General features: G+C 42.9%; 1 protein-coding gene across 3 annotated transcripts in view; it reads left to right on the forward strand.

The window, feature by feature from the left end:
- The first annotated feature begins 5258 nt into the window (after nt 1-5258).
- Nucleotides 5259-24329, forward strand: part of INSC (INSC spindle orientation adaptor protein) — a 130485-nt gene continuing 111414 nt past the window's right edge. For 2 of the 3 annotated variants that reach the window (XM_053284444.1, XM_053284445.1), the window contains exons 1-5: nt 5259-5328; nt 8151-8496; nt 9491-9543; nt 13172-13295; nt 14699-14812. In XM_053284444.1, the coding sequence (XP_053140419.1) occupies nt 5297-5328; nt 8151-8496; nt 9491-9543; nt 13172-13295; nt 14699-14812 (669 nt within the window). In that variant the 5' untranslated portion in view covers nt 5259-5296. The remainder of the gene's footprint in view (nt 5329-8150; nt 8497-9490; nt 9544-13171; nt 13296-14698; nt 14813-24329) is intronic. The other variant, XM_053284443.1, reaches the window with a different exon arrangement.

Here is a 24329-nt window from a genome sequence, read left to right on the forward strand (position 1 = left end):
CAAGAGGTCTTGAGACAGTTCTTCAGGACTGAAGAACAACAAGAAAGAATTTATTTAAAGAAAGTTACAAACAAATGTGAAAAAGCCTGCAGCTTATTTCAGCTGTAGCTTATGGCTGAAGAGAGAGACCAAAACAAAGAGCCATCTCTGGAGAGACAAAATGGAGACTAACACTGGGAGAACAGAGAGGGGAGGAGTCCAGCACTTTTATCCATGACCCTCCCCCCAGTGGTCACTATGAGACATTGTAGCTGAGAGCTGATGCTACCAGGGTCCTAGTTCCAACAAGAGACACGGATTCTCTCTTCAGTCATTTGATTCAACCCTGGCCTAGAAAATGACAACCTTTCCTAAATGCTTTTTACCTGAAACCAAATGTTTTTTGAGGCTGTTATTATTCTGATATTTTCAAGAAATAATCTAGTGGTTCTCTGTTCCTCACATAGGAGTAGTAGTTAAGGAATTTATATCTACATGAAAAGGAATTAATTATATATCTGATTGGAGTAACAATAGATCGAAGGCAAGATGTAAATAAGGCTATTAGTGACAACCTGCTTTTTGTTCAGAGAAGACTGGAATACTGATGTTTAGGTATGATTTTTTATTTTTTTATTGTTTTGCATGGCCATGAAAGCTTTTACAATAAAAGAGGGGTAAGGTCAAAGGACTGTTAAGATACCTTCTGACATCCTGAATATGGAATTCTCTTACCCTATCTTACAAGGGACTTTGTGACATGATCTTTGATACATGCAAGCATTCAGGTATTTTATTTATTTACATTTATATCCTGCTCTTCCTCCAAGGAACCCAAGCAGTTTACATGGTATTGTTTATCCTCACCACAACACTGTGAGGTAGGGTAGGCTGAGAGATTAGTGTCATGAGGTCATCCTATGAGTTTCACGGCTGAATGGGGATTTGAACTTGGGTCTGCCCAGTCCCACTCCAGTGCTCCAACCACTGCACCATGTTGGCTCAGTATTCCATCTGTCTATTTTTAGGAATACTTTATGATCTGCTTCGATTACTAAGCTTTTGTTTGCTGAAAGATGTATGCCCATCAAGCTAAAGGCAAATGCCTGCCAGGTGTAGTTTTATTCAGGTGGTAGCATTACTAAAAGTGTACCAAAAACATCCAGTGAATGTCATTATATTTGTGCTCCCGTTCAGAAATTTTCTTATTTCATTTTGCCAGAGTGCCATTATTTTTCAGTGCTTCCTGTATTGATTCATGGAATCTAATAAGGGCCTAAACCTAGAGCACCACTAAGAGGTCCATTAAGGGCAGTGCTGTTTCTGTCATCGTCAGCTTGAGTTTACAATGATTGGCATTCTAATTCCTCTAATAATCTTAGAAAAACCGGTCTACTGCTGTAAAGGTTTCTGTCTGTTGGCTGACATTGATTTTAATTTTAACCAGAATTCAGAAAGTAATACGCATGCAATATATTAGTACTTAGAACAATGTGTTCAAAGCTTTTGGGGAGATTTTGTGTGCCCTAAATGACAAAAGTGTGTGTTTGCATGAATGTTATACATCATTCTCTCACTCCCCCCCGCATTTCTCCTCTGTTTTATTTCATATCAGTGGGAATGTACTCATACCTGTCATAGGTGTGCATATGTGTGCATATGTGTACACATACTCACACAGCCATGAGAGTGGATTTCATAAATGCATCTCATATTCAATATTAGCGTGGCTGTGATATAAGATTGCAAAAGTGAGAGTAACTGGTAATCAAATTGATATCTCAAGCATGGGAATTACATTGCCATTCATTGCCATAATAATTACAATGCACACACAAAAAGCTGCAAGTACATGATTGTACATTTAAAAAGAGCAATAATAAGTGAAGCCACTATAATGTAACCTGAAGAGTTCGCCATGAGTGAACAGAATATGCATGAAAGGGGTTCTTTCATATTCATTCATATTCCTGAAACAGAATATGAATGAGGGTAGCAAATGGTCAGTTCTCTAAATGGAGGGAAGTAAGATGTGGGGTCCCCCAGGGATCTGTACTGGGACCAGTACTTTTTAATGTATTCATAAATGATCTAGAAGTTGGGGTAAACAGCGAGGTGGCCAAATTTGTAGATGACACCAAACTACTTAGGGTAGTGAAATCCAAAACAGATTGCAAAAAGTGCCAAAAGGATCTCTCCAAACTGGAGGATTGGGCAACAAAGTGGCAAATGTTAGCAAGTGTGCATATAGGGGCAAGAAAACCCCAACTTCACATATACGATTATGAGGTTTAAGCTGTCGGTGAATGATCAGGAGAGTGATCTTGGGGTTGTGGTGCATAGCTTGTTGAAAGTGATGACAGTGCAGCAGCTGTGTAAAAGGCCAATTCTATGCTTAGAATAATTAGGGATTGAAAATAAAACTGCTAATATTATAATGCCCTTACACAAAATTATGGTGAAGCCATGTTTGGCAGGGGCGTATCTAGGGGTAGGGCAGGCAGGGCATGTGCCCCGGGCGCCACTTGAAGGGGGGCGCCATTTTGTAAAATTATTTTTTTTTAAAAATGGCTGCCAAAACCAAAATGGCCACCGTGCATGCTCAAATGGCCTCTGTGAGGCCCTAGGTCATGCCAGGCTTTGCAGAGGCCATTTGAGCATGCGCGGTGGCCATTTTGTTTTCAGTGGCCTTTAAAAAAAAGATTATTTTTAAAAACGGCCACTGCACATGCTCAAATGGTCCCTGCGAGGCCCTAGAGGCCAGCGGAGTGAGGGGGAACCTTTGCAAATCCCCCCCAGCCTTTAGGAAGCCCCCCAAAGGGGCTACAGGTAAAAATAATAATAATATAATATAAGACACTGTACACATATTCAGATTGGCACTATGTACAGAGAATCGGGGCTTGTGAATACTGAGCTGACGCTTATGAGCTAGGATTGTATTCATTTGCTCTTACTTTGCTTCTTGTGATAAGTGAGTTAAATGTGATGTCTTACTAAGATGGCTATTAATGGTGAGTTTGTCTTTGAATCAGTGTGAAACCCTTAATATTAAGGCCCACTGGGAGTTTCTTGCTCTCTTTCTCTCATTTTAACTGTCTTTCTGAAATACTAGAATATATTCCAAGCAGTGACACAGTTTACTCTGCATATCCTTTAATTATTTTCAGAGTATCTGGGAAAAGTCAAATTCTCCATTGATTTTTAAAACTTATGTAATGGTGATGCTACAATGCATAGTAGAGAATTAGACAGGCACTTCTGTTTAGTTTTCCAAGTACACCTCCACATAGTAATTGGGTATTTCATGAGCCCCAGCATACTGAAATTTGTAGTTTTCCAGCATTTTTTGGTCTGGCTAAGTCCACTGCTAAATAGTTTTTGAAATATTAAAAGATTAATGAGCTTGACTTGTATTTTTCAGCTGATATTATGGTAAAGTTATCTCAAAGATGGGTGTCAGATGCTTGGACAGGGGGCGCAATTTCAGTGTTTGCCCTAGGCGCTATTTTCCCTAGATAGCCTCTGATGTTTGGAGTAGTGTGTATAGTTCTGGTCACCATAACTCAGAAAGGACATTATAGGGATGGAGAAGGTACGCAAGAAGGCAAGCAAAATGATCAGCGGCCTAGAGCACCTTCCTTATGAGGCAAGCCTACAAAACTTCGGGCTTTTTAGTTTAGAAAAAAGATGACTGAGGAGAGACATGATAGATGTCTATAAAAATGCATAGTGTGAAGAAAGTTGATAGAAATTTTTCTCCCATAACACTAGAATCAGCGGTCATCCCATGAAACTGATTGCCAAGAAATTTAAGACCGACAAAAGGAAGTACCTTTTCACACAACACATAATTAACCTATGGAATTCCTTGCCACAAGATGTGGTAACAACCAACAGCTTCAATGGCTGTAAGAATATTTAGATAAATTCATGGAGGACAGGTCTATCAATGGCTACTAGTCTGAGGGTTATAGGCCACATCCAGCCTAAGAGGCAAAATGCCTCTAAGTATCAGGTGCAGAGGAGGAATAGCAAGAGAGAGGGCATGCCCTCAGTTCTTGCCTGTGAGCTTCCCAGAGGCATCTGGAGGGCCACTGTGTGAAACAGGATTATAAGTGCCCTGGGCCTCATCCAGCAGGGCTATTCTTACGTTCTTTTGTTCTTTGGGGTTACTATATATGAAAATCCAGCAGAAACAAAATATAAATAATCAAATTATAGTTGTGAGGATTACAGCCCATGAAAAATACAGCCCATAAGAGGAACTAATATTGTCCACTGATATATCATATTGCACTTAAGCTTGCTATTGTGAATCCTGGAGGCAAAGACAGTTCAGTCCATCTCTTAAAGTCATATGTCTGGATTTGAGACCATCTAACTTCAAAGTAACTTCAAATATTCCACATTTATGTCACACTTAATCTTTTCTAGTGAGGCCAAAGTTTATGTGTACGGATTCACTATACTGACTATACAGCTTTTCTCATCTGAACACTGAGCATAACTTAAACTGCCCAGGGCTCAAGGTTGGATTGTCTGCGGGGAGAGCAGGCTAAGCCCTGCAGGCTCTACACATGGATCGTGTGTAGAGCATCACTGTATTTGCCCGAGTCTCCCAGGTATGGATACAGTGTTTGCCTCTTCATAGGAATGCTGGCAGATCCGCTGAGGGGGTGAGTGATGGGGCTGTGACAGGACTTCCTTGTTTTAGACGCTCTCCGCAAGTACAGCATTTTTTAATTTAACAACTGAAGAGGGCTTTACTTTTAAGAGAGCATAGTAAGTAGGCCTGTGCATGAGGAGAAATGCTGGATCAGTGCTGATCCAATAATGATATGGAAGAAAAATATCAGGGAGGCTGATAGGTCTACCCCAACACTATCATTGTTGGTGTCCGGTTGGCATTGACCCAGTAATACTTACCAGAAGCTAGCTTGGAGAGAAAGTATCTCCAAATCAACTCCAGGTTTTGATTTAAAAGACTGTATCCCCAAAACTGGAAGTGGGGTGTGGGGGCCAAAGTACCCCCCCCCGGGTGCTGCGCTTAAAGTTCAGGTCAGGAGCTGGGTTGGAGACACGTTGTCTCCAAGCTGGCTTCAAACATGGTTTTTAAGCACTGCACCAGCAAAAATGAGGGGTTGGGGGAGCCAAATAACCCACCAGGAAGCACTCACGGGTCCAGCATCTGAAGGTTAACCCCCACCAGTTTACAGATGCAGTGCTTAAAAACCAGGTCTATAGCCAGCTTGGAGACAAAGAGATCATTCACACAATCAAAAACTGTGTCCTACTTCCAGGTTGGGAGCGGTTTATGCTCCCAATTTTCAGTTGTGAGGAAGCAAGGTAGGAGGAAAACCTGGGTAGCTTTTCCTCATAAGAACAGGCCTATTAATATGCAGATGGTGGGGCCAGGGTGGGGAGTAGATACCAAGCTTTTCAGGAGAATTTTAAATGCTATTGTGGATAGGAAACCTATGGCTGATTTTCATAACTCCTGCTAACTGGGCAAAGAGACACCTTTTCAAATATTGGCTGTTTTATATTTAGAAGGGACAGAGGAACTGACTATATTCAACCCCAGTACAACATCCCTGTGCTGGCTGGGGTTGGTGTCTCTCTTTTGTGTTTCTTTTTAGACTGTGAGCCCTTTGGAGAGAAGGAATCCTCTTATTGTTACAACTTTTTCCCCCTATATAAACCACTGATACCTTTTTTGGGGGCTGAAAATTGATAATAATAATTTTATTTATTTATTATTTATTATTAAAACTTTTATACCGCCCTTCCAAAAGGCTCAATTTCCCATATGTAAAATATTTTCAGAAATATTGTGGGTGCCAGGTTACTCTTTGTGTACACTTTGCACATTTACCCCTGCTAACTAGGCAAAGAAACTCCTTTTGAAAGTGGTGGGTCTTATTTTCAGTGAGGGGATTGTAACTAACTGTCCATATTTAATCCTAGCATAGCACACCATCCCTCTCAGTGGGTATTTCTGGTGTCTACCTTTATGTTTCTTTTTAGTGAGCCCTATTGGAACAGGAACGGATTCATTTTGCTATGCAAACTGCTTTGAAAATTTCTCTTTTGAAAAATGTTATGTAACAATTGGTATATAACAATTCTTAACAAGAGGGGTTGCCTTTGAAGACATCTTGGAAGCTTCAGCTGGCCCCAAATGCCACAGCCTGGCTGCTTAAGGGCAGCAGAAAATATGACCATGTTTCACCTTTGTTGAGGTCACTGCATTGATTGCCAGTTCGCTTCCAGGTCCAATTCAAAGTGCTGCTTATCACCTATAAAACCCTTCAGGGTTTGGCACCTGTGTACCTTCAGGACAGCCTCTTCCCTCCAACTTCGACCCGACCTGTGAGGTCGTCTCAGGTGGCCCTTCTCAGAGTTCTGGGCCCAGGGGAGGTGTGTGGGGCCCGGGCTTGTGGGAGGGCCTTCTCTGTAGCAGCCCCCTCCTTATGGAACACCCTGCCTCCTGAGTTTCGTAATGCCACCTCCCTTCTGTCCTTTAAGAAGCTTTTGAAAACTTATTTATTTTGTTAGACTTTTAGTTTTTAGTGTGTGTGTGTGTGTGTGTGTGTGTGTGTGTTTCCCCCCTTTCTCTCTTGTTCTCGTTATTGTTTTAATTTATGTAAAGCGCCTCGAGTCTATGGAAGTCAGGCGGTCAATAAATTTGCCAAATAAATAAATAAATAAATAAATGCTGACTGAACAAAGAGTCACCTTTTAAAGTGTTGACTCTCTTAGAATTTAGCCGGGGGAGAGCAACTGGCCCTATCCAGCCTCAGCACAGTCTCCTTACAGTGTATGTGTTGTTGATGTGTTTCCTTATGTTTCTTTTTCAACTGTGAACTCTTTTGGGACAGAGAACCACCTTAATTATGTATTTATTTTTGTTTGTATACTACTTTGAGAACACTTTTGAAAAGCAGTGTATAAATATTTGTAGTAATAGTAATAGTCTTTCATTCCACCCAATGGTCTTATGGTAGCTATCATGAATTGTCTCCTTTACTAAGCAGAGTCTACCCTGGTTTGCATTTGAATGGGAGACTACATGTGAACACAACAGGGATCCTCAACGTTGGGCCCCCAGATGTTCAAGATATTTCCCTCAGGGGATGGGGCTGTTCTGGGAAAAGCATCTGCATGCTTGGATATAGAAGGGTCCAGGTTCCCTACCTGACATCTCCAAAATAGGGCTGGGAGAGACTCCTGCCTACAGCTTTGGAGGAGCCGCTGCCAGTCTGTGTAGACAATACTGAGCTAGATAGACTAATGGTCTGGCCTGGCAGCTTCCTGTCTTCCTATGTTGTGTATCATTGCAGCAGTGGAAATTATCATATAAGTCATGTGTAGCTGTAATTCAGCAAAAGGATTTGTTAAATAAAGTGGAGACATTCATACAATTGAGAGAGCTTACCCTTCAAACTTAGTTTTCAGCCTATTCAAATATCTTTGTATCTTGTCTTTTAGATTCAGTCAACAATTTGCAGCTTGTTAGGGACATAAGTGATAAACTTCCTGTCACTAGCTGATTCTTCTAGCTGTTGAGGGAACAGTTTTGTAGTATAGTTAGCCCCAAATATTGTGAGTCAGTCCTGCAGAATCAGAAAATGACTTATACAATCGTGTGAGCTAAAAATATGCTGTTCGGTGGTTGGGTACATGTTCCTCTGGGTCTTAGAACTGAAGTCTTGTTTTCAAGTTTTATCTGCAATCATATGAACTAGTTCTCTTGGTACTTAGATCAGACAAAAAGCTTAATGATGTGGAAGCTTTTATAAGGGTCAAACTGTACCATATGATCTACCCTGGCCTAATGATATTATGAAGCTTCTTGGGTAGTTTAGCTGCTCTTTTGTGTAGTTGGATAGAGCTTGGTGATGTTGCACAAGCTGAATCCCCACCTGACATTGCTCAGATCCCTTGCTCAGAACCCAAACGTTTATTCTACACTGCATTCTCCCTATGCTTGAGGAATGCCATTTGTATGCATTCACCTTTGTGCTTGCATTTGTCACATTAAAAATAATGGGGATGTTCCCCATGACTGATGTCTGCCATGACAGATATCTGCTGCAGAAAAAACAGGATAGGAATCAGCAAACAGAACTAACATTTATATGTTTTCTTTTCCTCTTACTTTTTAGCATGCATTTAATCCAGGTGGACTCTGTCCAGCGTTGGATGGAAGATCTGAAGCTTATGACCGATTGTGAATGCATGTGTATTCTTCAGTCTAAACCAATCAGTATAGAAGAAGATGCACAGAGTGAATTTTCTTTTTCATCACAAAACACTGCCTGCGATAAATTGCAATTGTTGCTGAAAAGAGCTTGGATTATAAGCACTGAGCTGACGAGAATAGTTCAAAAGCTAGAGAAGAACAGGTGGCAGAGAGTCCATAGCATGACAGTAAGAGTCAATTGCCATGTCCGTTCAATGATAAATGAATATAACACATTCACAAGGAATTCCTGGGAAGAAATGCACCAGGTAGGATTATTATGACATACTCTTTGTATCCAGAGTAACTACATTAAAAAAACAAAACAAAATTAAAAAACCCTAGAACCTCATGGGACTGGTGAGAGGTCAAAACTCATACATGCTTTTATTTTCTAAAAAAACCCCTTAAACATAATAAAATTTTATGAATCCCCTTTATGATTTGAAAATGTGTATTTCATGTGTTTACAAAATACTATGTCATAATGTTATGACTGAGTAGGATTAAGTCACAAAAATGATGTGTGAAATAAAACAGCAGATTGTGAGTCAAGGAAAAGGAATAATTTTCCATGCTGTGAAATTTTCCTGAAGTTGAGATGCTTAAAGGCGATTAGGTATAAAGAAAAGTGTATGAGTGTAACAAAATGCTATCTTTTATTTTAGATTAAAGCTGACTTATTTAGAATTTATTTAGGAGTGAGTGCTTAATGCTCTGCTTATCTATTGATTCTCTGCTCTAAATTACTCACCACTTTTCCCTCTGTGGGGTTCCAAACACCTTGTGTTTACTCTTGTTGACCTGATCTGCACATGAGTGAACACAAATTTTTATATTTTGCTAAAGCCAGAAAATATTTTAAAACATGTTTTCAAACAAAACTCATACTGTGAAAATGCTGGGTGACAAAGTGCTGGTGCAGCAATGATATATGTGCATGCTTCAGGAGAGGGGCTATTTTCATCAATATCTCCTTCCCTCTGAAGCTGACTGTGACTCCTGAAAATGCCCCTGAGTGTAATGCAGCCCTCAAGGACATATTTTTGGGAGTCACAGTCTGCTTTAGAAGGAAGAAGAGATTGATTAAAATAACCCATCCACTGAAGCATGCACACTCATCATTGCTGTACAGTACTTTGTTAACCTGGACATCAATTCCATCTAAATTATAATAATTTAATTATTTCTTGTTGCAAAAAGAAAATGTCCTTAGCATTTCCGCCCCCCATTTCAACACATTTGTATTTCTTTGTCCTGCAGTATGAAAAAATGTTAGTGGAAAAATGCTCCGAACTTACAACAGTTACAGAAAGGTAATACCCAGTGCCATCGGTTATGATATCTTTGCCTTTGTAGTTCTACCTTCAAGGCTGAATATGGTGGACATATTTAATATTTGAAGAACTATGATATTATAGTGGATTGAAACAAATAGATAAGTTTCCACTCTCATCTAATGGCTGAGATCTGCTAGCTCTGATGTATACATAGAGTTGTGCTGTGCATCATAATTTCCTTTCTGTTACTAGTTTTGTATGTGCAGTGGAGAATCCTCATGTGTTTGTGGAGCTTTTCCCTAAACAGAAGAGGATTAGAAGCATGTGTGGCTCTGGGTCATCCTCATAATGACCAGTTGATGCATTTTAATTAATCTTCATATTTGTGCTTTAGAATTGCTGTTTGGTCTTGACTCTTTTCTTGATTAATCAACTTGACAGCACACTTTACCTTTACCTTACATATGTGCAAGCAATGAGCAGGGGCTGCTGAAATGAAGCAAGAATATGGAAGGCAAGTCCACTTTATAAACTGCATGTGTTAGGCTTTCCTCATGCAGTTCAGCAGTTTCATTCATGCCAGTGCTGTTGGGGGTTGTAATTTTTACCCCCAGATTAATTAGCAGAGCACTAAAGAAGCTACACACTCCAGTTGCAGAGTAGAATGCAGAGTTTAGTTATTGCAGCTATTTAGAGAAGACACTTGGAGATTCTTGTAGAACTAAATACTAAGTAATTATTGGTGAATAAATACTTTGGATAGGAAAAATCTAATCCTTAATCCATAGAACTACATAATAGGAACATAGGAACATAGGAAACTGCCATATACTGAGTCAGACCATTGGTCTATCTCGCTCAGTATTGTCTTTACAGACTGGCAGCAGCTTCTCCAAGTTTGCAGGCAGGAATCTCTCTCAGCCCTGTCTTGGAGATGCCAGCAAGGGAATCTGGAACCTTCTGCTCTTCCCAGAGTGGCTCCATCCCCTAAGGGGAATATTTTACAGTGCTCACACATCAAGTCTCCCATTCATATGCAACCAGGGTGGAGCCTGTTTAGCTAAGGGGGCAATTTATGCTTGCTATCACAAGACCAGCTCTCCTCCTCTATAATGAATAGGTAGGGCGAGAGAGAGAGATGTTTCCTATCTGCTCTCGAAGAGGAAAGGAAGGGATTCTGACTCTCACAGGAAATAACTGAAGAGTCATATCAGGGGTCATAGAGTAGAGACAGGTAGAATGGCTATAGAGACCCTTACTCATGATCTATATTCCCAATGCTCCTAGTGGTCATTAGGATAGTTGGTGCAAAAAGTTGATGAACTGGAACTTCAACAAATGCAGCTCCTACTGTATTTGTCTCACTGTTGAAATTGACTAAAGTGGATCTTGAAGCAAGAACCTCATCACCCAAGCTTAAGATCCTGTCAAGTGAGCCATCTAGGATTGGCTATGTTTGGGTCTCAGAGCCAGAGGCGTATCTAGGGAAAATAGCGCCTAGGGCAAGCACTGAAATTGTGCCCCTGTCCAAACATCTGACACCCATCTTTCAGATAACTTTACCATAATATCAGCTCAAAAATACAAGTTCAGACACTTTCAGGAGAAACAGGTTGTAAGCATCACACACATGCATACAACCACACATGTGGCACGTATGTTCCAGTTGCATTCCCAAGGAAACGCAGCCCATCCATGTGCTAGGCATGCCTCCATAGAGCTAAGCAGTGAAAGCTCTCTTTAGAAAATGCTCTGCCACCTCAGCACACCTCACTACAGGTTGCTGCCTCCAAGAAATTCAGGAATGGGTTTTTTCTGTCCAAACAGCTTTTGCCTTAAAGAGAGATGGTTGCAATGGGAAATCCTAGGGGCCCCAAACAATCAGAAATTATCCAGCAGCTTTCAATAGGCTTGGATCCAGCAGCCTGATCAGGAAGAAGGTGGAAGTTGCAACTAGCCACAGAACAGCAAAACATTGTGATATTCAGTTTGTTTTTTTAAGCACCACACAAGTTAAAGGCAGGCACTTTCCAAGTTTGAAATCCCACAAACCTTATGATCAGATTGGTTGACAATATACAGATAAAGATAGAGCTCTGTATAGAGAATTAAACAGCATGTGAGTGAATATTTCTATTTTATTCCTTGCCTTTCCCCCCGCCCCCAACCCTTCAGTTTTGCCAGCTTACAAGGTATTAAACCAACATTGTCTTTTTAAGGGATGTTTTGTGCACTTACTTTTGTGCCATTTATATCTGTTCTTTAAATGCTCGGGTCCCTTGCCAACAACTTTTCATTCTTCTGACTCCCTAGATCAGGGAAAAATCTAGACTTGGGTCTTGCAGAGGCCATTTGAGCATGTGCAGCAGCCATTTTTGTTTTCAGCAGCCTTTAAAATCTTTTAAAAACAATGGCCACCACACATGCGCAAATGGTCCCTGCGAGGTCCTATGCCTTGCCAGGCCTCACAGAGGCCTTCTGAGCATTTGCGGCGACCTCCAAAATGGCCACTGCACTGATCTTTGTAGGCCTAAACAGGCCTGAAAGTTAGCCTGAGACAGGCTGTGGCAGTGATCTAAGAGGCCAGTGGGGGGAGGGGGAACCTTTGCAGACCCCCACTGCGGGCCTTAGGAAGCCCCTCGAAGGGGCTACAGGTTAATTTTATTTATTTATTTATTAAATCTGTGAATTGGGGAGGGGGTGGGGGGCAGCATGGCACTGGTGCCCCCCAGTGGCACCTAGGACACATGCCCTGGCTGCCCCCCTAGTTTTGCCTGTCCTCAGAGCGTTCTTTATGTACAGAAGGGCAGTGGTGGATTTAAGGAGAGGCAAAGTAGGCACTTGCCTATGGCGGCAAAATTTGAGGAGTGGTAAATTTTGCTGCTTCTCAAATGTTGCCACCCCTCTTTGGGGACGAGGGGAATGTCCCCCCTTTTTCTTCTAAAAACCGCCGCTGAACAGCAGGATGGGGGCAGCAAAGGCCACACAGCTGTGGCGGTGGGGGCAGCAAATCCTTGGTCGTCTATGGGCGGCAAAAGGTTTAATCCGCCCCTGCAGAAGCGGGTGCAACAGCCAGCCTTTCAACTGGCAGGCAATATGAAGCCTGGGGATTGGACAGGCCTGATTTAAATATGAGGAAACATCTAGTTACTCATTTTTTATTTATGATTGCCTAATATACACTAGGAGCTGTTAAAAAGAGAGACAGATAGATGCAAATCTCTGACCTACATCCTGACTAAACTTGTGTGTGAGCAGCCAATGTGGCCGCATTCCCACTTCTGAAGCACTCACATGAGTGGTGGTGGTTGGCACGGTTTTCTCCTCCATGCAAAAGCCCATTTTGCTGCCAGAAATATGTCCCTGAGGGCTGCATGACCCTCAGACATATTTCTGGCAGTGAAAATGGCTTTGGCAGGGAGGGAGAGAAGCCAGAATCACTTCCTCATCCCCTCTCCGTGCACTGGGCTGTGTGACAAGCCTTCAGCACAGCTAATGTCCGAACTCATTGAAAGGGAGGAACTCTTCCTCCGCCTTGTAATGCTCTGGAAAATGTGGGCTTGTGTCTTACACATTCTATTAGGAAGATACCTGAATTAATTCACTACATTTAAATAAATGATGTTATTTTTCCTTATTAATATTTTTCATATTTTCCTTTCAGATGCATAGAGATTGAAGATGAACAGATACTAAAGTCTATGAAATCTTGTATTAACGATGCACTAACTACAGTTGCACAGTATTTTGGCCAGTTGATAGAACTAGCCTTAACACATGAAATCAAGGTTAGTAGATTTTTTTTTTTTTGGCATAATGGCCAAACCTTGGAACAACCTAGGTTTATAGGTTTAGCTTCATCTAAGTAGCTAGGTCCTTATTTCATAAATATATTCACAAATATCTATAATTTCCTGGATCATATCCACAGATTTCTTATTTTAAATACTGGAAAGGCTGTTTCATCACTCACCCTACCACCCAGAGTCTCAATGTTCTGTGTTGTCCTTTAGGCTAATGAGCTCCATACCATTCTTCTTGAGCTGAATGTCCTCCAGAACTTCAATCAATGCTTTATTATTTATTCTAAAAGTCAGATACAAGAATGACCACAGAACTATAGGTGGTTGGATTGTAGGTGAACCATAGTTGCCGTGGGACTGCAGAAGTGAGGGAAAGGGCTTCCTGGCCTCTGTCACCAGGCAGCAGAGCAAGAGCCCATGGGAAACTGTCAGTAGTCCTAGGACTACAGGGATGAAAGGAAGGATATTTTGACTCTGTCACTGGGCAGACCACAAAGGCACTGAGTAGGGTTTTTTTTTTTGTTTTTTTTGGTATTGTATTGTAAGCTCTGTCTTGAGAGGATTTGAATCAAACTTCCTTGAAGAAATGATCTGATTTCCTCCCAGTTGTGGTGAGGATGCAGAGGATCCAGATAATTTGGGTATAAATATTTAAAATGCATCATAGGTATAATATTAAAGTTCCTTGTACTTCTACATGGTTACCATTTAAGCCATGAATGTACCTGGACCCCAGAGAGAGGAGGAACCTCCAGATAGGTGACAGCTTGCTCTTCACTCTTCCTCCCCTCCCTCCCTGAAGATGAAAGAGGGGGAGAGGAGCCCATCTTCACATTTTGTCCCAGGACCCAGTCCAACCTTGTTATTCCCCTGTGTCTTCCATGAGTGGTACACCATTCTGCAGCACCACAACTTTGCACAGCTCTACTTCTTCAGCGTGTGCAACATCTCTCATTGTGGTAGCTCAACACTAATCTGAATGTTTGCCATTGTTTTCCATAGAAAGTAGAAACACTATACTGTTCTATGCTGAATTAAATGAAGTAGCAAACATTTTGCTAAGGACGCCGTATATCTGTAATATGTTTATAGATTGTAGTCAAGTGCTTGGGCTGAATAATGGTATTGGCAAATAGGAAAATACATCTTTTAGGAATAATAGGAAAATAAATGAGACATCATCAAACAATAATTCTTCTTCCCAGTTACAACACAGAGCTTTAAATTGATTAAATCTGCAGGCAGCCTAGAAGTAAGGCTTTAGACATCACTCAGTGTATGTTTGTGTGTTTGTGTTTGTGTTTGTGTGAGAGAGAGGGAGGGGAGGGAGAGAGGGAGGGAGAGAGAGAGAGAGTAAATGAAATTTTATTTTGGTCTGTTTCAAACAGAACCTGGTGAGGGAAATAGATTCATCAGATAATCTGTATTCTGCAGAATCAGCTACAAGCAATTTATTCAGTCTTACTCAGGAAGGATCTCATATGTCTCGTATCATCGCTAAGGTAAGCTGCACTTGGACTAAATTCAGTCTGAAAACTATGTACAATTGTGGGCATGTTTTGTGCTTGTATGGATGAAAGTGCTCAAAGAAATTCTGTGGGGTGTCTTATAATGAAATCCCCATGAAAGCTTTTCTCAATTCAAAACAGAAGCCAGGGATTCTAAAGTTTGTTTGCTTGCTTCATTTATTCATTTCAAAGATTTTATCCAACTAGTCAGCCCATAAAGAGCTCTCATGGTGACTAACAGTAAGTTAAAAGGAATATTATGCCATAAAAATATTGCACTAAAACCATAAGAGCCAAAATAGTGTTTAAGCAAACCAGCCCAGTAACTTAGCAGCAGCAGCAGCAGCAGCTCAAGTAACAGTTCACCTTCCTTAAGAAGAAAGTTTTCAATATCTTCCTGAATTGACTTGGTGAACTGGACTGATATATGTTGCTAAGCAGAAACAGAAATGCTACAGAAAAGGTCCTTCCTTTAGGGATGTGCATGGAACCAGTTACATGCACTCCTGGGAGTGCGGGAGTGGCACTGCCTACATACCAGCCCCCACCACACTGCTTACCCCCCTGCCGGCATTCTTCCAAAAAGCAGGTGAGTGGGGCTGCGGCATGCCTCCTTGCAGCCCAGACCAGCATTGCTACGCAAATGGCCAGTGCCCCCACCCCCCTGACCTGGTTCGAATGCCGGTTGCCAGAACCAGTTGGGCACTCCTAGAATGGAGTGCCGAATAGTTCTGTGCACATTCTTAACTGCTTTTAGTGGTACCCATGTTATGTTGGGAACTCTCACCCCACTTGTGGGACTTTTGGGTGTGGCTATAAAACAGGCAGTCTTTCCAGAAAGTCACTGCCACAGGCTTAAAATTCAAATCCAATCAATTGTTTCAATTAGTACAAAGTAAGAGACTTGAAGGGAGTTCTCATGCGACTTAGATTTAGGCAATCTGATAGAAGCGTGTCCAGACTCAATGCTTTACCTCTGGTATGAATAAAAATGCAAGTTTATAGATATTGTGATGGGGAAAGGAAGAGGTAATGGATGGTTCTTTTAGCAGAGAAAACCCAATGAAGTTTGAGGAAGAATCTAGTGAGACAACCAGGAGGAAAGTAGTGAGGGAGCAGAGAGAGAGAGTGAGGAGGCGGAGAGGGAGCCTGGGAGAACCAGCAGATGAAGAGGGAAAGGAGCCAGGGAAGGAGAGGGAGGGAACTTGCTTGGGAGCACGGAAGGACTAGGATTTTAAAAAAAAAGGAGAGATGGGGTGGAGAGGGGATATGGAGGGGGAGGGAGAGGGAGAGGGAGGGCGAGAGAGAGAGAGAGAGAGAGAGAGAGAGAGAGAGAGAGAGTGTGTGTGTGACTGGTGTGTGTGACTCCCTTCCAGACCAGTGTGTGTGTGTGACTCCCTTCCAGACCAGTGGAAGGGAGAGCAGATAAGGTCCTAGGAGAAACTGAGAGCAGAGCAGATAAGGCCCCAGGAGAAACCCAGGAAGAGAAAGAGAGTGAAACCAGTAAAAGAACTGGTGGAAGAAACAGGAAGGACCGGGGAGAGCAGAGAAGAAACCCAGGCAGAAAAAGGGAGAGGCATTGAAGAAAGAGACAAGTGGACAAGTGCATCGTGGCCTGATCAGTCATGCATGGCCCATTCCAACATGGAGCTGAAGCATTCAAACACAATCCTTGTTTGACTGAGCAGCCCATAGGTAAAGCCCTGTCCATATAAAACATACCCATAAAAGCAAACCCAACAGGTCAAACTCCCCAGGATGAGCCGGAAGAAGTAGAAAGGCTGATTTGACATCACACTTATCCATCAGAGCCCCTCTCCCCTGTGCCCTAACCATGTCAACAGCTGCATCAAAAGATCTGTAGTGCACAGAACAATGATGTTGAGGGATAGCATCATTCATCGACTCTCTCTTGGGGAAAGATAGGTGATGGATAAGGCAATATTCACCATGGAATTTTTTGGAACAATTTCCAGGTGGATATCTGTAAATGAGGGACTGGAGGCAGGGAGCAAATGGACCCCAAACATGTCACTCTGCAAGCTCCTTTTGGGCCTTGTAATGAGCAATGTGCTCCATGCCCTTCACTGATTTCAGTGACTGTGAAAAGGAATGTGGAAGCCAGACTGAGAATCCTCAGCCAAGTATACAACAACATTGATTGGGATAAAATTACAAGAGGTTCTAGTTTAACAGGGGTAGGACCCTTTACTTTGTGAGGAAGGGCTGCCACCTTTCTCCCCTGCCTGCTAGTCCCTAGGCCATCCCTTATCTCCCTTACTCCTCCTGGGGCAAGAGCTAAATGAGCAGAGACCCCCACAAATGGAAGAGCTGTGGCAAAATCTGCATTAGCACTGGGAACGGGCTCCAGAGGAACCATACTCCTAGCACAACAGGTGGGATTAAACCCCACTGACTGGCCAACTGCCCCTTCACATGTGTGGCCAGCAATGTGCCCTCTGTCAGATTAGTCACCCTGAATGGGACTGTTAGGAGTCATGATCAACAGCCTCAGTTGGGGTTGATGTTCATCCCAAGGGAGTGCTGGGTTCAAGGCCAAGTGCATAAGGAACAATTCATCGTAGTGCACCCAAGCTGGACTGTTAAACTCTGAGAAAGCTTAGTAAATTATATCCAGATACTTGAAAAGTGAAGGGCCATGTCGTGGCTGCTTTTGTAAAATGATGTCCATGTGGACCAATTAATCTGCTAACCAGTTGGGCCAATTATGGCCCACTGATTTGCACTTGACCTTCTCCTGTTCCTTGTCTTCTGTCTTGACCAAATCTTTAGGCTTGGGCTCACTAAACAACAGCAAGAATGTGTCTACATATTTGCTTTTCCATATTGTCTCCTTCGTGGTCTGAAGAAGAGGATTACCAAGGGGAATAAAGACATCCCTGTGAGGATGATTTGCAAATTGGGCATCTGCAGGTATACCTGTGGTGGTTGAATCATGGGTTGCATAAGAACATAAGAACAGCCCTGCTGGATCAGGCCCAAGGCCCATCTAGTCCAGCATCCTGTTTCGCACAGTGGCACACCAGAAGATGCTGCTGGAAGCCTACAGGCAGGAGTTGCGGGCATGCCCTCCCTCCTGCTGTTACTCCCCTGCAACTGGTACTCAGAGGCATCCTGCCTTTGAGGCTGAAAGTGGCCTGTAGCCCTCCGACTAGTAGCCATTCATAGACCTCTCCTCCACGAAGTTATCCAAACCCCTCTTAAAGCCACCCAGGTTGTTGGCTGTCACCACATCTTGTGGCAGAGAATTCCACAAGTGGATTATGTATTGTATGAAAACGGACTTCCGCTTGTTGGTCCTAGATTTCCTGGCAATCAATTTCATGAGATGACCCCTGGTTCTAGTGTTATGTGAGAGGGAGGAGAATTTCTCTCTATCCACTTTCTTCACACCTTGCATGATTTTATAGACCTCTATCATGTCTTCCCGCAGTCATCTTTTTTCTAAACTACTGTAAATAGCCCCAGAAGTTGTAGCCTTGCCTCATAAGGAAAGTGCTCTAGGCCCCTGATCATCTTGGTTGCCCTCTTCTGCACCTATTCCAGCATGACCTTTTTTAGATGTGGTGACCAGAATTGTACACAGAATTTCAGGTGTGGCTGCACCATAGTTTTATACAGGTGAAATTCGGAAAATTAGAATATCATGCAAAAGTCCATTAATTTCAGTAATGCAAATTAAAAGGTGAAACTGATTTATGAGACAGACGCATTACATGCAAAGCGAGATAAGTCAAGCCTTAATTTGTTATAATTGTGATGATCATGGCTTACAGCTCATGAAAACCCCAAATCCACAATCCCAGAAAATTAGAATATTACATGGAACCAAGAAGAGAAGGATTGTAGAATAGAACAATATCAGACCTCTGAAAAGTATACAGTGTACTGTGCTTGATTGGCCAGCAAACTCGCCTGACCTGACCCCATAGAGAATCTATGGGGCATTGCCAAGAGAAGGATGAGAGACATGAGACCAAACAATGCAGAAGAGCTGAAGGCCGCTAATGAAGCATCCTGGTCTTCCATAACACCTCATCAGTGCCACAGGCTGATAGCATCATGCCACGCCGCATTGAGGCAGTAATTGCTGTAAAAGGGGCCCAAACCAAGTACTGAATACATATGCATGCTTATACTTTTCAGAGGTCCGATATTGTTCTATTCTACAATCCTTGTCTTCTTGGTTCCATGTAATATTCTAATTTTCTGGGATTGTGGATTTGGGGTTTTCATGAGCTGTACGCCATGATCATCACAATTATAACAAATTAAGGCTTGACTTATCTCGCTTTGCATGTAATGCGTCTGTCTCATATATCAGTTTCACCTTTTAATTTGCATTACTGAAATTAATGGACTTTTGCACGATATTCTAATTTTCCGAGTTTCACCTGTACTCCTCATTTTGGAGAAGTTTCCTCTTCTGAAATTCAAAGTGTCTGTGTTAGACTTCCTTGGTGATTATCTCTCCACATGTATGCTGAATTTGATCACACTATGGTCACTGTTCCCTAAAGGGTCGATGACAATGACATCATGCACCTTTTCCTGGGTGCCACTCAGGATTAAGTCCAAGGTCGCCTTCTCTTTGGTTGGTTCCAAGACCAGCTGTTCTAGGGCACAGTCATTCAGCGTATCTAGAAGTTTGACCTTTGTGTCATTATCTGACTGTGAATTTACCCAGTCTATGTGTTGGTAATTGAAGTCACCCATTATTACTGCCCTGCCTCTCCTTGATGCCTCCCTGATTTCCTGCTGCACCTCCCAGTCACTGTCAGTGTTTTGATATGGAGGGTGATAGCACGTCCCCAGTAGAATGTTTCCTTTCAGGCCTTGTATTGTCACCCACAGGGTTTCTTTGGAGGACTCCAGTCCACCTAGGTTTTCTAGCTTGTTAGATTCTATCCCTTCTTTAACATACAGTGCTACTCCACCTCCAAGGTGCCCCTCCATGTCTTTTCTATAGAGTTTATATCCAGGGATAATAGTGTCCCACTGGTTCTCACTGCTCTACCATGTTTCTGTTATGCCCACTATATCTATTTCTGTGTTAGCAACCAAGCACTCCAGCTCACCCATCTTGGCTCGAAGGCTTCTGGCACTGGCATATAAGCACCTATACGCTGAATCTCTTTCCTGGTGTATGCTATCTTTCTTTCAACTCTTTGACCAGCTGGCACAGCCTTCTGTCTGCTGTTTTTGTGGTTCTGCTCTGTCCCCTTCTGTTTTATCTGAATCCTTTGCACCCTTGCACTTTGAAGGATGACATTTGCCAAATCGGATACTGCCCAGCTCCTGTTGACTATTCTCCAGGCGTCATTTTAAAAGCTGCTCTGCAACCTTTTTGATTTTAAGTGCCAGCAGTCTGGTTCCATCTTGGTTCAATTGCAGCCCGTCCCTTTTGTACAGGCCTTGCTTGCCCCCAAAATGTATCCCTGTGCCTAACAAATCTAACCCCCTCTTCCCAGCACCAACATCTCATCCGCGCATTGAAACCCCTCAGCTCTGCCTGTCTCACTGTACCTGCGCATGGAACAGGTAGCATTTCTGAGAATGCTACCTTGGTGGTCCTGGACTTCAATACACTACCTATCAGCCTAAATTTGGCTTCCGGGACCTCCTGACTACATTTCCCCACATTGTTGGTGCCGACGTGCACGACAGCTGTCTCTACCCCAGCACTGCCTAAGAGCCTATCTAGACACTGCATGATATCTGCAACCTTCACACCAGGCAGGCAAGTCACTTTGCGGTCAACACGAGGGTCACAAACACATCTCTCTATACCTCTAATGACTGAATCACCCACTACAAGGAGGCCCCCACCCGCCAGAGGATTATCCCCTGTGCAAGAGGATATGGGCTCATCTTCCACGGAAGGGGTCCCTTCCAAAGGAACATTTCCCTCTTCCTCAGACCGAGGTCCTCCTTCCCCGAGACCTTCATTCTCCTTGACAGCAAAGGAGCTATCAGCCCTGGAGTGGGATGCCTCTACCACATCCCTGAAGGATGCCTCTACCACATCCCTGAAGGATGCCTCTACCACATCTCCCGTGCAGTGTGAGATGATGATTTTCAGCATCTTCCTATATCACTGCCACCCAATATAGGTGTTTCCCATAGTCTGGAAATATAGCAGCGGGGATTTGAATCTGCAACCTCTTGCTCGCTAGGCAAGTCATATCTGTGGACCAGGCTTGAGAGGCCCTGCCTTAATGGATCAAGCCAACATTCCGCCTGATTCAGCAGTCTGTCTCCAGCAAGGATTGTGGAAAGTGGAGCAAAGAGGCTTTCAAATAGCTTCAGTGTGGGGGTGAGAATTCCCAATAGTATTTGTGATCATGTACACTGTTACATAACATCTGATTAGTCTTTAGTTTACCTTTAATACCTTTGCAGAACAGGAAGGGAGAGCAAGGTCTCTTCCATTGGCATGCTTTGACCCATTTGTATTTCACTTGAGGACTTATTTTTCCTGTTGAAAATGCAAGGCAGTATGTACATATAATAGATAAAATAATAAAATATACATTTAGATGAAGGTGAGTTCTAGAGTAAAATTGTTTTGATTATAGTTTGTATATTCTTCCCCTTGGACTATCCATTTCCAGGCTCATAAATCTTGTTGCAGTTGGTGAAAGCAAACTGTCTTTAAGGCTTGAGTTGACAATGGGACCTCAATAAACTAGGACTATAAATCTTAAGGATAGTTCGTTGTACGTTTAAAAACTGGGCTTTATTAAAGCAAATGATTTCTAAATTACATTACTTTTTTTCATTGTTAAGAACAAACTAAGCAAGCTCATAAGCACAACAGCTAAACACGTAAACGTGGATATGATTCTGGTTATGTGGCAGCTTTCTGAAAAGGGACCTACAGAGCAGATCAAAGATTTAGTGACATGGTTTATAGCCTGTTCTACAAACTAGTGAAATTGGAGTTAAGCCTTGTGTTAAAGATTGAAATCGAATCAATAAAAGGAGGTGGGTTCCCATAGGCTTTTTAAAAAGCCAGCATCACTTTACACATTGAGGCTATTCACACGATGGGAGAAAATCGGGCTAGCAGAGGCTAGCCCGATTTTCTCCCATTGTGAGAACCACCGGGCTCGGCTGTGAGCCTGGTGCTTCTTAAGCGGGTCATCTGCTTAAGTAGCCTGGTGCTTAAACCAGGTTTGCAGAGCAGAGAGCTCTGCAACCCTGGTTTTGGCCAGCGTGAGAAGCCATGGCACGATTCCGTGCCAGGGCTCCTCATGAGGACACCCCTGGAGGGGAGGTGAAAAGCTGCCTCCCAGCTCAGGGGTCTCTTCCAGCATGCCCTGCGCACTCACGCAGGGTATGCTGGAACTTCTGGGGGGCTGCGCGGCCCCCGATTTTCCCAGTGCCCGCCAGCTCCATAATGGAGCTGGCAGTTGTCTGGGCAGCCGTTTCAGCTGCCTGGGGTTGGTTGGGTGATTGTGTGTCAGTCGCCCCCAACCCGCTAATGGCGATCATGAGAATCGCCTCATTATGTGGCAGCTTACAGGGGGAGTAAAAAAAACACACACACACACAACACACACTTTTATTAAATAAGCCACTCTGTGAAAGTCAATGCTGCTTTAATAAAGGAAGTTGAGTGGGTTACCAGTAAACTTCCCAGGCCTGCTTCAGTGTTTGTACTATTTAGAACACCTTCATATCACTCCAGCCCTCCATCTGTGAACTAAGGCACTGCCAAGGGCCTGTGGCTGACTCCAGAGGCCCTGAGGGACACAGATGACGGCTGCTAATGTGGCTACGGAGATGTGCTTCAAGCTGCTGCCAGTACTGCCAAGTGAGACTCCTCCAAATCTTTGTGGAGGCTTATCTTGCTGACTTAGTGTAGTGATGTGCAATCCTGGGTTATTGTTGTTGTTTTGCTATAAATGGCAGGGGAGGCACTGCCTACCTGCCAGCCCCCGCCCTGCCACTTTCCCCCTGCCGGCGCTCTTCCAAAAAGTTGGCAGATGGGGCTGCAGTGTCACTCCTTGAAGCGGGGAACCAGCATCACTATGCAAATGGCCGACACGCATGCACTATGAGCTTGCTTGGTTTGTTCTTAAGATTGAAAATGCTGGTTGCCAGAACCAGTTCAGCACTCCCAGAATGGAGCGCCGAACGGTTCCATGCACATCCCTAACTCAGAGTGCTCTTTGACACCCACACTGGCAGTTGTCATCTTGCTTTACTTGTATAACACAATGCCTCCACTGTTACATCCAATGCTGTAGGACAGGGATATTTCATTATAGTAAAAAAAAAACACATGGCAGCAGCTAGTACAGCTATTAATTGTGAACTATCCTGAGCCATTTTGGATGGGAAGTATATAAACGGTGGAGGGAAAGAGACGAAGGCAGGGGGCCGGGTGGGGGGCTGTGGGTGGGAACAGGAGCCCATCTTCACCTCTTGTCCCAGGACCCACTCCCACCTTGTTATGCTCCTGATCCTTTTTGAGCAGTGCCCTGACCTGAGCACAGTACTCTGAGCAAGGTGGTATCTGTGCAAAGTTGTGCAATACGATTTCTTCATTCAGACGCTTCATTTGATGCAATCTGTAATAATACCATTTATATCTCAGGAGCACATTGTTACCTTGTGCTTTTTGGTCTTTGATTTATATCTGTGTGCTACACATATATCATTAAATTCCTTTTAGTCGGTATCTCCTTGCTCTCCGGTTTGAGATCATATCAAAAGAAAACGAATAAGAAATTATTTTTATTATTCTTATATATCTCTTCTCAACAACAACAAAAAAGGCTGTCAGAATGGTTTATATAGCAGACTTTATGAGAAAATGTTTCTCTGTCCCAAATGGGCTCACAATCGGAAAAGAACCACAGAGGAGACTCCAGCAAGAGCCACTGAAGGGAAGCTGTGCTGGGGTCGAATCGGGTAATTGCTTTCCCCTTACGAAACAGAAGAGAGCCATCACTTAGCCCTAAATACAAGAACTTCAGGACAAATTATTATATTAATGTGAAGCACAAAATTAATATGGAAAAGGAAAGACATTTATGAAGAAAGCAAAACTAATCAGTGGAATTGGTTGCCATGGGATGCTATGAAGGCAACTAGCTAGATCGGGTTTGAAGATGACTAGACAAATCCATAATTTTCAGATTTGTAACCACTAGCAAAACTGTCAGGAAATGCATCCTCCTCCTCACAGGACCACAGTAAGCAATTACTCATTTAATGTTTCATCTGTTTTGGCAGATGCTCTTATTACCAAAAGCTTGAGGGTAGATGACAGGGCTGTCGTGAAAAGAATGAATCTTTTGACACATCCAGAAAGGGCCCCTTTTAAAAGTCAAAGGTTGACAACTCTTTCTCCTGTGCAGATGTCCTTTGAGCATGAAGCAGTTGCATCATAGATGTTGCTTTAAATTTCAACTGCAGCTTCTTATTTTGGAGGTTTGAGGCAGCATGGAGAAAATTACCCAGTCTGTAGGGGTGAGCC

Source organism: Hemicordylus capensis, chromosome 1, assembly GCF_027244095.1.
Source record: "Hemicordylus capensis ecotype Gifberg chromosome 1, rHemCap1.1.pri, whole genome shotgun sequence".
NCBI lineage: Eukaryota > Metazoa > Chordata > Lepidosauria > Squamata > Cordylidae > Hemicordylus > Hemicordylus capensis.